The following is a 13,568-nucleotide window of genomic DNA, read 5'->3' as shown; positions in this document are numbered from 1 at the left end:
CTCAATTATTCTGATTTGTAAAAGTACCTAACTCCCCTCCAAACTTTGAAACGTTTTAACAGAAAAGTCTTCAAATGACGTTACCCAAGTTATCAGGTCGACAGATCAAAACAGTCGGTCCCGTAAAAAACTAATTTCGTCCATTGCAACGCAGTTCTTCAAGTTAATTTTTGATGAGAAAGTTGAATTACAGTTAAATCCTTCCATCCACGACTTCATAAATTAATCCAATCGACATCGGCCAGATTTATGGCAAAAGAATCGGTCTTTCTTAAAACTTGATCAATCTATTAAGCTGGACTTGCTAAGCAATATAAAATGGCTCATTAATCTCCGCGCCTTAACTGAACTCATTTCAGAGCCGTTATTAAACGGTTTTTAGAGGGATCTTGTGCTATGAAAATCTAACGAACACATAAATAATACTAGAAAGCGTCAGATGGAAACCGTTTCTTTCGTATAAATTCTAAAGTTAATTAGTCGTTAGCTGTTTTGAGTAGCGACTAACACTTAGAATTTGCAACTTAATTACATTTCATCGAGGAAAGTACACTTAGCACTCTGAATATCGTTTCTCAGACGAGAAGTTTTAGTTTTTCTAGTAAACGAATCTTATTCTCTTCGTCGTTACGATGCGACCGTCGGCTGTATAAATTAGGTTTAATCAGTCTTGTTTTATAGTCGTCAATATTTATAATCTCTCCGCAGAATGAAATAGTGGTCGTGATAAAAGTCGGATAAAACCGACCATCTTTAAGGCTATCTCTTGCTTTCGTCAAATTTTTTATTGTAAAATGCGTGAAAACAAGCCTAGATCTGTCCATTATAATGGTAAATTTGTTATTGACCTTTGTAAAACTAGAAACTGTCAAATCTGTAATAAAACTTGGGAGAACAATCGGAATTAGATTCGTGAACAAAAATAATTACGCAGAATAAATTTACAACTACACTGATTAAGTTTTTGCGTTTATAAAATAGGTACGTTATAAAATAAATCTGAACAAATGAAAGATTCACAAAACAACTTTTTCATACATATGTTAAAGAAATAATTACTTTTTACTTCCCGAGCGTAAGCTAAGCAAGTATTGTAATCGAATCCCTGGAGCGACTGACTGCTTTCAAATTTCCACGATGACCTCTAGAATATGAAAAAATGGGTCTCCCGTTTCCGTCTGTCTGTCTGTCCATCTGTCTATGTTGATTCTTGTTAAACAGATAATCTCCGAAACTACCAGACTGATTGTTGTCAAATTTTATGTATGCAGTATGAATACCATGTAGGTGGTAAAACGCTAAGCAAACTTTGTACGTTGTTAGTAGTTACACAATTTATCCATTTTTCAGCATAAATCAATTTTACAAAATTATTGTGTGAAACAAAAAATGGACAATGTAAAAGTGGTTTTCCTATATTGACGAAAAAAAGTGGCAAAAACCGTTTCAGTGGTTTAAAGCGAATGACGAAGATATATTACAGGTTCCGAAGACGATCCTTATAGTGTTAATGATGGTAAAATGGAGACTAGGGCATGGAAAGCAGTGAATGGGGGGAACGAAGGTGGTAGTGATGGCGTCGCAGTGATGGATACGAAGAAAAATTTTTATTTAAAAAATAATCACAGTTTGTTTTACTGCGTTGCTTTTTTCAGCTCTCCATTAAAGCTTAAAGCCCAGTATGTGGTGAAGGTAAGACAGATTCTGACAGTGAGTAAGGATGAGACAGTGGTAATTACATATTTTTGTTTTTTTTTATGATCAAGCTTGTGTTATGAATTTACTGTTCAAGGAGACTGAAGGGTTTCAAGAATTACTATTTTTAAAAGCGAAGAGTTTAAAAAGTTTCCTGTTTGTTATCTATTAAGTGATCGATTGAAGTACCATTTGTTAAGAAGTGTATTTTCCCATACTTCTGTTGACTTGATGTTAGAAAAGCGAGATTTCTTTTTAAAAAGTTGGTCTACATTTATTTAAATAGAACCTCCCTAGGCTCCTGAAGTACAATCGAACAAATATAGCTTCTTTAAAAACATAAAAAAGTGGGAATTTTATTTATTTCTGTATGGTAAATAAGTTAAAATAAAACATGTGCTTCTTTACCCGTACTGTTATGCATGTAGCGTAAATAACACCCTCTCACCCCTTGCACCTTGGAGGTCAAATATATTTAACGCAGATAACCAAAGGGAAAAATATATTATCAGTACATGCTCAACTTCAATTGTTTATGTTTATACATGAAAGGAATGTGATAATTAAGCACTTAGCAAACTGGCTCCTCAAAATAGTGGATACGACTAAAATTATTAATTAAGCTACAATTAACAAAACGTTCTGAATATTATTTCATCGGTAACAAAAATTGTAACTCATTAGTCAGTTAATGGAACCAGCTTTTTCGCATTAGTAATTCAAGTTTTTTACGGAGTTTATTGCACGTCAGTGCTTTTATAGTGGTATAAAATGTAATGATGCATTTTAGATTTTTTTTAAGAAAATCTGCTTAGAATAAAAAATCAAAGCGGATTCATAAACCACAAGTATAGGTAATGCTATTTTATCAAATTAAATGGGGTTTACTAAACAAAATGTGTTGGTGTGGATGATTAGGCAAATTCTGGTTAGCATCTACACGATATTCTTAACATATTTGCTTACAAAATTTAACAATCGGTCGAACAGTTTCGAAGAATATCTGTGGAATAAAATCGACACAGACAACAGACAAACAGACGGACAGACGGACATAAAAATGCGAAAACGGGACATCTACAACTCTAAAGTAAGCAGTCACACAATAGATCCTATTAGAATGTTTACCTACTTAATTTACGCTCGGAAAGTAGAATGGTCAATGTGGGTTCTCTCAAAATGAAACCTGATCGCCAGTGGCCTCTCACATATGTATATACACATACATGTGAAATTAAATTGAAATTTATAAATAAAAAATACCTAAAGAAAAATAGTGACTTCTATGTATATGAACAAGTTTATAACACTAATTTATCCATACATTTTTTCTTAAAACAAGCTCTGCGAACTTCAATAAGTTACTGCAGCAAAACTGAAAAAAGGAGAGAAAATTTACGACGAGCAACTAATATTTATGTTTCATATTCGAGAGATAAATGCAATGTTTTTGCCATAATAATAATAAATCTTTGGCAGATCGTTGAAACAGTTTTCTGAAAGAGTCTGTTTAGTAGAAGAAAAAAAAAAGACTGTTAGATAGTATTGATGATATAGTAGTTAAATTCTTTTTTAAACTGTATGCATAATTGTTGGTAAAAATAGAAATGCATGATATCATCAATTTTAGGAGAACGTCATATCTGTTATTATTAATAATTTTGTTAGCTGTCCCTGAAAAAAATTAAAGCGAAGCTCTATTTGTATTGATAGGTTCATAATAAAAATTTTACCAAAATTAATTGAATTTTAAATAAATCGTGAATAATAAACAAGTACTAAATTTTAACACATAGCTCATTTAAAGGTGATTTTTGAAATAGAGAAAGATAAAAATATTATCTCGCTGAGTTGGTTTTCTAAAAGGTTATTAATTTAGCTGAAAATCGATTATTTTTCTTTCCAATTTTTGGACAATAGTAAATAGTTAATGGATTTTTATCAGTATATAAAATGGTATACTCAAATCTAAAAATCACTGAAACGTACGAATCTCGCATAACCTTTCAAATTCAGAGATGAATCTGCATTTCAAGAGGACATTTTGTTTTGTTTTGGCATCTTTGAATATTACAGGCAAATGTAAACCTTTTGGGCGTAAGTGTAGAATTTACTTATTTATGTTCTGTTTAAGATCGATTCATTAAAAATATTTGTATCAACTGAGTCATTATTTTAAAGTCTCATTCTCATTACCCCAAAACTTGTTCATAAATGTGGTAATATATGTAGAATACAAAGATTACCCTGAGCATATAAGTACCTAACGTCTAATCGACAAAATTAATATATTTATACACCTTATAAATCAAATCCGGTGTTAGCAACATCAGCAGCAAAGTCTACTACTTTGACAATAAATTTAATGCAGTTTACATTGGAAGCTGCACATAAGGAGATTTATGTTATTTGTGTAGTTTGCATATCACAAAAACGGTCTTCTTTCTGTATGTAGTTTCCTCGATTTAAACGGAGTCGAATGACAAGCGTATGGATAACATTAAGCTCACTGAACAACCTGCTACATAATTTTTCATCATTTTTGTTCGTGGAAAATGATAAAATTTGATACGTCGACCTATATTTGTGCGCCTATTATTGCGATCATTGCGGTAAAGCGATACTATAGTGTGTCTATATACCTTTGTCCTAAGTTCTAAAATTAATGGGGTAAATTTACTTAAAAATCAGAGGGAAAATAATGGCTAAGTACTTCAAAGATGTTATTTTTTAAAGTATAAACATCAACTTGTACTTGAGGTTTAAGAACTTCCTGAATAATTTGGCTAAAGTTTATTCACTTAGTAACACGATTCATAAATATTTTGATTCTTTTTCTCTCAAAATTGCTAAACACATTTTAGCGTAACAAAAATGTAAAAATGTGGTGCTGGATTTAGAGATCTATTAATACCGCTAGTGGTCATCGCCTCGTTCGAGATGCTGCTAGAAGCTTGAGCAGGCGTTATTTCTTATCGATCTGTGAAATGTGAATATAAATTCAAGTGGAAGCGATTCACTTATAAATGTAACACTGACAACTAATTGTCACCAGCAAATTGAAGAATATTAAACTGCATAAATTGTAATAAGAACTATCACTGTGTAAAATTAGTAACGTATTCGTAACTTTTGTGATGGCTGACGCTTTCTGGTTCCAACAAAATTCATATTTATAAACATTAAACCTCATTATTTTAAGATTGTCTAGTTGTTAACGCAACAATATTTTTTATTTAGGGTTTAAATGAACTGTTTTTCATCTATGTTAAATAGCTGTTTAGACCGATCTTGTTAAAGAGGATAAAATATTTGTAAAATGCTTTACAAAACCATAAAAATTATATAATTTTTTCTGTGGTAATTTCTTTTACCTTTTAATTTAAATTCATGTATTTTGTATTAAAAAATTCTAATTTAATTTATGCACACCGCATACATAACATTGAAGGCTTTATTGCCCTACGACTTTGCTGATGAATTTATTCTGAGGTTATAATAATAACAGGGCTGAAACTCTTTTGATTAAACATAAAATGCAAAAATTTGAATATAAATTAGATCTCTGTAATTTGTAATTTACAATTTATTATCTTTTAGCCGCGTTGGATTTTTTCCTCAAATTTTGTGTTAGTTTCCTTCCGAAAAAAACCGTGTGAAACTATACTTCCACAAAAGTTTCGTTGAAGTGGCAAATACGAATTCTGTTAAGTGTTAAATAAAATTGGAAACAAAAAAATATTAAGTTTTTAAAATGTTAGAAAAATACTTTAAATTAACTACGAATTTGCGTTCTTTACGGAATTATTTTTTGCTCGATATCTACATCTACAGCAGCAATATTCGTCGCTATAGTAGAATTTAATTTTAAAATTTTTTTTGCAAGCTTTAATAATAATAATAATAATAATAATAATAGGTTTATTCATTCCAACAGACGTTAGTCTATGGTGGACATGTATACACAAAAAGACATTAAATTCAACTTAAACTAAACTTACAATTTAAAAAAATCTAAAAAAAAAAAAAAAATCTAACATCAGAACAAATATTATGTACATATATTATTGTGCATATCGTGCTAATAACTTTTTTTTGAAAGATGCTTTATTAAAATTAGCGTGAAAAATATCAATGCTATCGTCTAAAGTACAGTTATTATAAAGTCTAAAACATGTAATTAAGGGGCTATTAAAGTGATGATAAGAATTAGGAATTTGATAGTAAAAAGTGGATGGATTTCTGCACAATAAACGAGGAACACAAAACTTAATATTATTTAGTAACGCTGGACAGAATATATCACCACGCACCAATTTCTGCAAAAATACAAAACAAGCAATATTTCGTCTATACTCGAGAAAATTTTCATTCACTATATTAAGAAGAGCTCTCTGGTTACAATGACTAACAGGATAACAGTCGAACATTTTAAAATACAGATACTTAGCAAATTTCCTGTTAACGTTTTCTATAATATTAATGTAAATTTGGTGATGAGGTCTCCAAATTATAGAACAGTATTCTAATTTTGATCTAACTAGACTATAATAAAGCTGTTTAATACATAAAATATTATTAAATTCTTTAGTATTTCTACAGATGAAACCAAGTGTTTTGATAGCTGAATTTGTTATATCAATGATATGAGGAACAAATGACAATGCAGAGTCTACAATTATGCCTAAATCGCGTATTTGATTACAGTTTTCTAGCAAAGTTCCATTAATATTGTAATAAAAATTAAAATTAGTGTCTTTCCTGGAGAATGTAATTTTTCTACATTTTTTTTTATTAAGGCTTAACTTATTCTGTTCACACCACAGCGCTAATTTATCTACATTATCTTGTAAAACTAAACAATCTCTGTTCGTTTTTATTACTTTAGCTATTTTTAAATCATCGGCATATATAAATACTCTACAACTAATAACATTTAAGACATCATTGAAAAAAACAGTAAACAACAGCGGGCCTAGGTTTGAGCCTTGAGTAACTCCGCTGTTCACAGGAAAGAATGTTGACTTGACTCCGTGAATTTCAACAAATTGTTCCCTACCAAACAGGAGATTTCTAAAAATCATTAATAGCTGATGACATATTCCTAATGTATCAAGTTTTTTTAACAATATGCAATGATCTACCCTATCAAAAGCTTTGGATAAATCAGTGTATATGGCATCAACTTGAAAGCGATTATCTAAAGCTAAGGATACGTATTCAGTGAATTCACATAAATTGGTGACAGTGGATCTTCCTTTTATAAATCCATGCTGTTCTAAGGCAATTTTTGAAATACAGTGGGTATATAGGAAGTCTGACATAATACATTCAAATAATTTAGAATAGTTCGATATAAGTGCTATCGGTCTGTAATTTACAATGTTAGCTTTGTCACCAGCTTTAAATACAGGAAATACACGAGACACTTTCCACATTTGTGGATAAATAGACGACTTTAAAATTAAGTTGTATATATGACATAAAGGTTTTAACAAATACTGAAGACAATCAATCACTAAAAATGCCGGTATATCATCTGGACCACAAACGAAATTTGGTTTAATTTTTTTCGCAGCTTTTAAAATATCACAGTCATTAATCACAGGCAGGTTGAATATGAGATTGTTATCACAGACAGAATTATCACAGATGGAATTATCACAAATAGGATTATCACTTACTAAAGAGCATCGGCAGCTTCCGCAGTATTCACAGTTAGTTTTATTACAACTTGATGCAACACAGGGTTTATGGTTGTCATTGGTGTTTAATATTTTAGTCGCAGTAAATGATAGTTACAAATATTTTAAAATGACTTTTAGCAAATTGCTTCTCTGTCAGAACCTTTTTTCGCCTCTTAAATATTTGAATATATACTTCAAGTTGGAAAAAAATTTAGTGTACTCAAAATATCTACGGTTTAACAATTTACAAAATCAATCGCCATCAAAGTTTTAAATCATCAATTCGGATTTTAAAAAAATAAGTTATAAGTATATAAAGCTGTTTCAAGTTGTTTGGAGAAAATTGAATACAATTGTAGTAGTATATTTAAAAAAGAATAATGTAACCTTAAAATAATTATTCTTATTTAATTTTAATTCAGAATTGCAAAGGTAAATTTGCAATTAAAATTACTGAGGATAAACTTAAATAGTGATTTAGATTGATCTGAACTAAGGCATATGAACTTAGTGTTTTTATCCACTCTATAGGTTTTTGAATAATTAATTACAAAATAAAACATTATAGGAAAAATTTGTTCAAACAGAAACATAAAGTTTAGATGCCGAAGTTATAGTACTTTCGTGTAGGATAAAACCGGTATTAGTTGCATAAGGGGGTTGCCTTAGAAACGTAACCCTCCAGGCAATTTAGTACTCGGGCAATAAACTCAAAATTGTCCGGAGTAAAATTCATTATAAAACTTTATGTTTTAATGCGTTATTAAAACAACAGTATAAATAAATTACCTTAATGTGTGAAGAGTTAACCATGGGATGCAACGCCGCCGCTAGAAGTAAAGTCACCCATACCGAAGTCCTTCCGGTGTTCCCGCTAGTTCCCATCTGAAATTTAATGAACAACGTTAATATTTCATTATGCTGTAAATACCTTAATTATCCTATTTTTAATCACGCAGATATGGAGTCAGATATGCCACATGACATCCATTACATTACGCTGAAAGTTAATTAAATTGTCACTAAGGTCAGCGTAGGCTACAAATTCAAGCTAGTTACACTAAAACCATGAAAAACTTCATCGGGTTTAATGTACTGAAAAGGTAGCAAATGGGTATCAAGTATGTGACTGTTATTATATATTAATACCGCTTTTGTTCCAAAGTTTTGCCGAACTAATATAATTTTGGTGGATGCGCCGGGATAAAACGCTACATAGTTTATTGCAGAGCAGTAAAAAGTTTTAAGAAGTCGATTTTATTTTAAAATACTTAATTTAAGTGAAGTTAATAAATTTTACGGAAATCCTTCAGTAATTTCATTTTTGAACGAAAATGGTAAACAGAATTGTTGGGGAACTAAAGATAATCCTGGTCAAAATTAAAATAGATGATTAAAATGTAAATTTAATTATCCAAGTTTTGCGGGGTTAAATAATGATATCTATGCATTCCGCATTTTGCTGATATTAATGGATGGTCTCATACGACAGCTACGACGTAGAGGATCAGCGTGGTAGGAGAGCTCGTATTACTAACTCAAGATAAATGATCTCTTTCACGTAATTAAGCGGACATTAATTAACTTAATTACTTGGAATGCTTCTGAGAACTATGTTATTATAAGCCAAATATCAAACTTTCCTAAAAAATGCTTGCCGCTCGATGTCGTTTTAATTTAGCTGCTTCGTCGAAGTAGTTTGAAAGTATTGAAACGTTTATAACCCTTTATCCTCCTACACATGCCATATAAAGTTACTTATTAGTTTTAAAACTAAATGTAAACTTAACCTCTACAACAAACATTTTTGTTTATTCTTTCGGTAAACTATTGCAGCTATGACAGCTGAAAAGTTTATTAAAACAGAAGCATGGATCAAATTATTTTCAAAATTCAGCATTACATTAAACTACTATTACATATTTATACCAGTATAAAACGTCAAACACTGATTTACATTTTTTCCAGTTTATTGAAATTTAATATTTTCGATGTATCACAACAGTTGTACTTTCATATCTGACACAATATTGTTACGCTATTTTACAGTGGATAAAAACGTAATACCGGGACATGGAATTAATATCCCACGTATCGCATTAAGTATTTCAATAAAACCCTTTTTAGGTAGAGTTACTCAGATAAATTAAAATTTTGTTTATTTTATCGACATTTTCGTTTTATTATGGTAGCTGAAAGTTTCCGCATTAGCTTAATGATGTCCTGCAGCTGCTGCCTGAACTCGCTGGAATAATATTTCATGTGATTCAATTTTATTAGATTCGTCAGCTTGTTCTAAAATTATTTCCTGAGTTGGGCAGCATGCAAATATGGCCTATTATACTCTGAATTGTTTGTTTATAGTGCTAATTATCAACTCTGACCCTGCAGTATTAGTATTCACATCGAAAATGCTGGTCAATCCTTTCCACTAATTAAGTTGAAAATGTGAGGTTAAGCAGAGCTTACAGAATTTGTAACGGCTGTTGTAAATTTGCTGAAGAACACTTTTTAGTTTCCAGATGCCTACAACTGTCGTTTAAACCAAGTTACTTCATTATGTAAGTCCAAAGTTTTGATATAAGTCTCTTAGGAAAGACATATCCAGTCTTAAATGTAAATTAGGATGACATAATGTGGGCTAAATAATGGATAAAATATGTTTGCGAAAATGTAATGTTCGCAGAAGGATTTAACAACTTTATGGCAACATGCTGAATTACTTTAAACTAAAATATATATTTAAATATTTCATTGTTTCTCCAGCACGAAAATATTCAGTGAATTACATATTTCGATAACAACCATCGCAAATTACTTAGATAAATAAGGTAAAATTGTTGTAATAAAATTGAACAATTCAATTATTTTAAAAACTTTCGTAATAAGTTTTAATAACGTAATATATTTTATATAGTGTTATTTATTTTATTTAATCATTGACAATTTATCATACAATATTTAATTCGATGTGATAGTTGACGAGATATTGACTTAAAAAATAAAAATAAATTGACAAAATCTTTTTTGAACAAAATTCAAAATATTTTAGATTTGTCTAAAGCGTACCTGCCTTATAAAAAAATTGTTTAGAGAATACAAGATACTGAGACAGCTGTTATTGAGGTAGTTTTATGAAATTTATTCCATAATTTAAAATTTATGTTTAATGACGGAAATTTTTTTTATGAAGTTATACATTTTTTTTAGATTTTTTAAAACTATTTATAGAGAAATACTAAACAGTATTCAGGAGGTCATAATTTATCGTTTGCAGTTTTTTTTAAATTACTAATTTTTCTTGTCGATTTAATTCCAAACTTACTAGAAACAGTGTACTATATGTCACGAGCTTCGCTCACGTGTCCGCGTCTCTGCTCTAACGGTGAACAATAGGCAATTTTCACAGTACATAATTCACCAACAGAAGTATATTTTCCCAGATTCACGATAGTCTTTAGGATTGGGAAAATATTGTACTTAATGACTGCTACTTTTTTATTTAATGTATATTATATGTCTTATGTTTATTAATAAATATATTAATGTAATTAAGTATCTATTTTTATTTATAATTCTATTAAACTCAGAGATTTTGAATAAAATAGTTTGATATTGTTTAAAAAAAATGCAGAATAGTAGAATAAACCTCCAGTTTTTCACAAGTAAATAATAAAAGGAAGGAAAGTCCCTGACTGGAATTCAAACCCATAATTCAAAAGTTTGCTTAGCATCTAACGAAAGAACAATAAATCAATGGATATTTGAGTTTCCTCTACGTTTTTATTGTAAATTCACGTAAACCTTACACAAATTGAAGAAATAAATAAATAAATACTTAATAAAGGATCATCTGCATAATTAACTACACCAGACCTAGACGAGGAAAAGGAAATATCATAGTTGAGTTATTATTTTGCTTCATATTGATGTGATCTGACTAGAAAATTTATCAGGTCAATAAATCTACTTCTTGAATATTTCATTTATTTGTTTATTTATACCTTGTGCACCTTCTTGCTGTATATTATTGTGTGGTGGATATTATAACGAATATTATCCAAAAACCCTGATTGCATTACTCTTGTTGTATATACATAATATGAACAGTTTTAGGTTTGAGGTCCCTTTGTTGAGGAAATATTGACTTTTTGTTCTGCTTTTTTAACTGCACGGGAGTCCATTAAGCCTGTTTTAATGTAAACAACAAGTTTAATGAATGTGTACATTTTCGGTCTTTCAGTGTATTCAATTGTATTCCTGAGGTAACTATACTCTAGATTTATTACTATTATTTATTATAACTTTAATAAACAATTTTTTCGACGAGTGTAACAAATTTCATAAATATTTAAAAGAAGATATCTATATATAATCGCATCGTCTTAAATATAATAAGAAGAGCATAGTTAAATAATATTTCGCTCAGAATAATTGAAATAAATTATTTTGATGTTGCCACTTTTGTTGGCGAAAGAATTATTTTACATCAAGTATAGTATAATAAGGGCAAAAATAAATATTATAAGAATATTCAAGTATAAATGTAACAATCTTTGTCTTTGAGTCTAGAATTTTTAAAATCAAACCTTATCTCATATAATATACCTACGTTAGTTTGTTATTGTCATTATTAAACTCTATGGATTCCAACAATGTTACTAATGTGTACTATATATACCAAGATCTTTATTTTTACTAATATAATATTTTAATAAGTTTATGTACTGGCTCCCTCCAGGGAATAGTAATGAAAAAAATTACAAGCCTGAAGATACCGATCCCTTAAAAAGTCGTAAAAAATGTAGACCCTAAAGTTAAATTTATTTTTTAATAAATACGTAAAATGTAATTTTGTTTTTAATTTCAATAAAAAATTCTGAAAAGGAAAGTGGCTGCGAAATCATCTTTATTTCATTTTTATTATTCCTTTCAAGCGAGAGATTTTATACTGCTGATTAAAAAATTTACTAAATACCGACCCTTTGAGTGTAATCCTGTAATCCATATTAAATTTTACAATATCTTTATTTAGGTTGATTGGTCAATAAATATTTTCTGCGTTACTTCTTCTCTTAAATATCAGCTGGACGTATTTGGTGGCGGTATTCTAAATTTTTCAAAACGGAATCTACGAGTTACCACAGGCAAACTTTTAAATTTCTAATGAAGCCGTCTGTGACATGTCAGTACGGGATTTGAATAATAAATCTGTTCGTGTTTAGATTTAATTCCAAGCTAAATTTAGCAACTGAGAATTTGTTTTATAAATTAAGTTAAGTAACAGTTTAGCAACTACAAATGTGTGTTAAACTTAACATTAATAAAACACTGAACTTTGATCTTAAAAGTTGCAGGACATAACACCTATTATGTTTGCCAAAAAAATCTCCATTTTTCAACTTAAGCTAACAACAAAAACGTAGCTCCTTAAAGTGAAGGTGATATTAAAAAACTCAAGTGTTTTATTTAGGTAATAAGTATTCGCATAACCAATATTTTATCTCAGAAAAAAAAGTTTCTCTGCGAGGTTAATCAAGTTAAAAATCATTCCAGTGTACATAACTTTTTTAGGGGTTTATTTAGACCTAAAATGATTTTATAGAACTGATCTTGGTTACTTTTTAAGATATTTGATCAAAAAATATTTTAAATTGTTTTGTAAGCAGTTTTGTTTTTTAATAGAGGATGCATGAAATCTACATAACAAAATTATCTGGTAATTCCAAACGAAAAAAATGTGAGTTACAAAGTGATTTTTTGTTTTTGAAATTTTTCGGAACCGAAAAAAATACTTGGTGCACTTTCTTTTTTACAAAAGAACTAGGTATTAAGTCAAAAAATCTAGGGTCGTAATAGGTCATGGAAGCGTGCCGCCTATCACTTTATATGTATTTTACTAAATGCACAACGACATACGACAAATACCACACGCATCTGAATAGCTGGTTGCCTAAATGCTACATATTTTATATTATTAAAAAAAATTACCGCGGTTCTCTCTCTTTTTCTTATTTTCAAAAATGTTCTGTAACATCATTTCGCCAATGCTTTCGTCGCCAAAAAAATGTCTTTATTAACCAAAGAAAACACTGCATTTCAAGGTGAAGATAATTATATCGACTTAATGTTAAGAAAACAGTAATGCAGAATAAATACTTCTACCTTAAGACCTTATGGAATCAG

The 13,568-nt window shown here is 29.7% G+C and overlaps 1 protein-coding gene across 1 annotated transcript in view; it reads right to left on the bottom strand.

Moving 5' to 3' along the window:
* The window catches only part of LOC135135185 (follistatin-related protein 5-like), a 344,450-nt gene that overhangs the window by 231,525 nt on the left and 99,357 nt on the right, over nucleotides 1-13,568 (bottom strand). Inside the window, exon 2 of the mRNA XM_064064188.1 lies at nucleotides 8,172-8,267. Within this exon, the coding sequence (XP_063920258.1) occupies nucleotides 8,172-8,267 (96 nt within the window). The remainder of the gene's footprint in view (nucleotides 1-8,171; nucleotides 8,268-13,568) is intronic.

The sequence above is a fragment of the Zophobas morio genome, unplaced genomic scaffold (genome assembly GCF_036711695.1).
Source record: "Zophobas morio isolate AGI-343-1 ecotype UQ-CSIRO unplaced genomic scaffold, CSIRO_AGI_Zmor_V1 ptg000024l, whole genome shotgun sequence".
Classification (NCBI taxonomy): domain Eukaryota; kingdom Metazoa; phylum Arthropoda; class Insecta; order Coleoptera; family Tenebrionidae; genus Zophobas; species Zophobas morio.
Note: the sequence above shows the minus strand (reverse complement) of the source record. Positions and strands in the feature narration are given on the sequence as shown.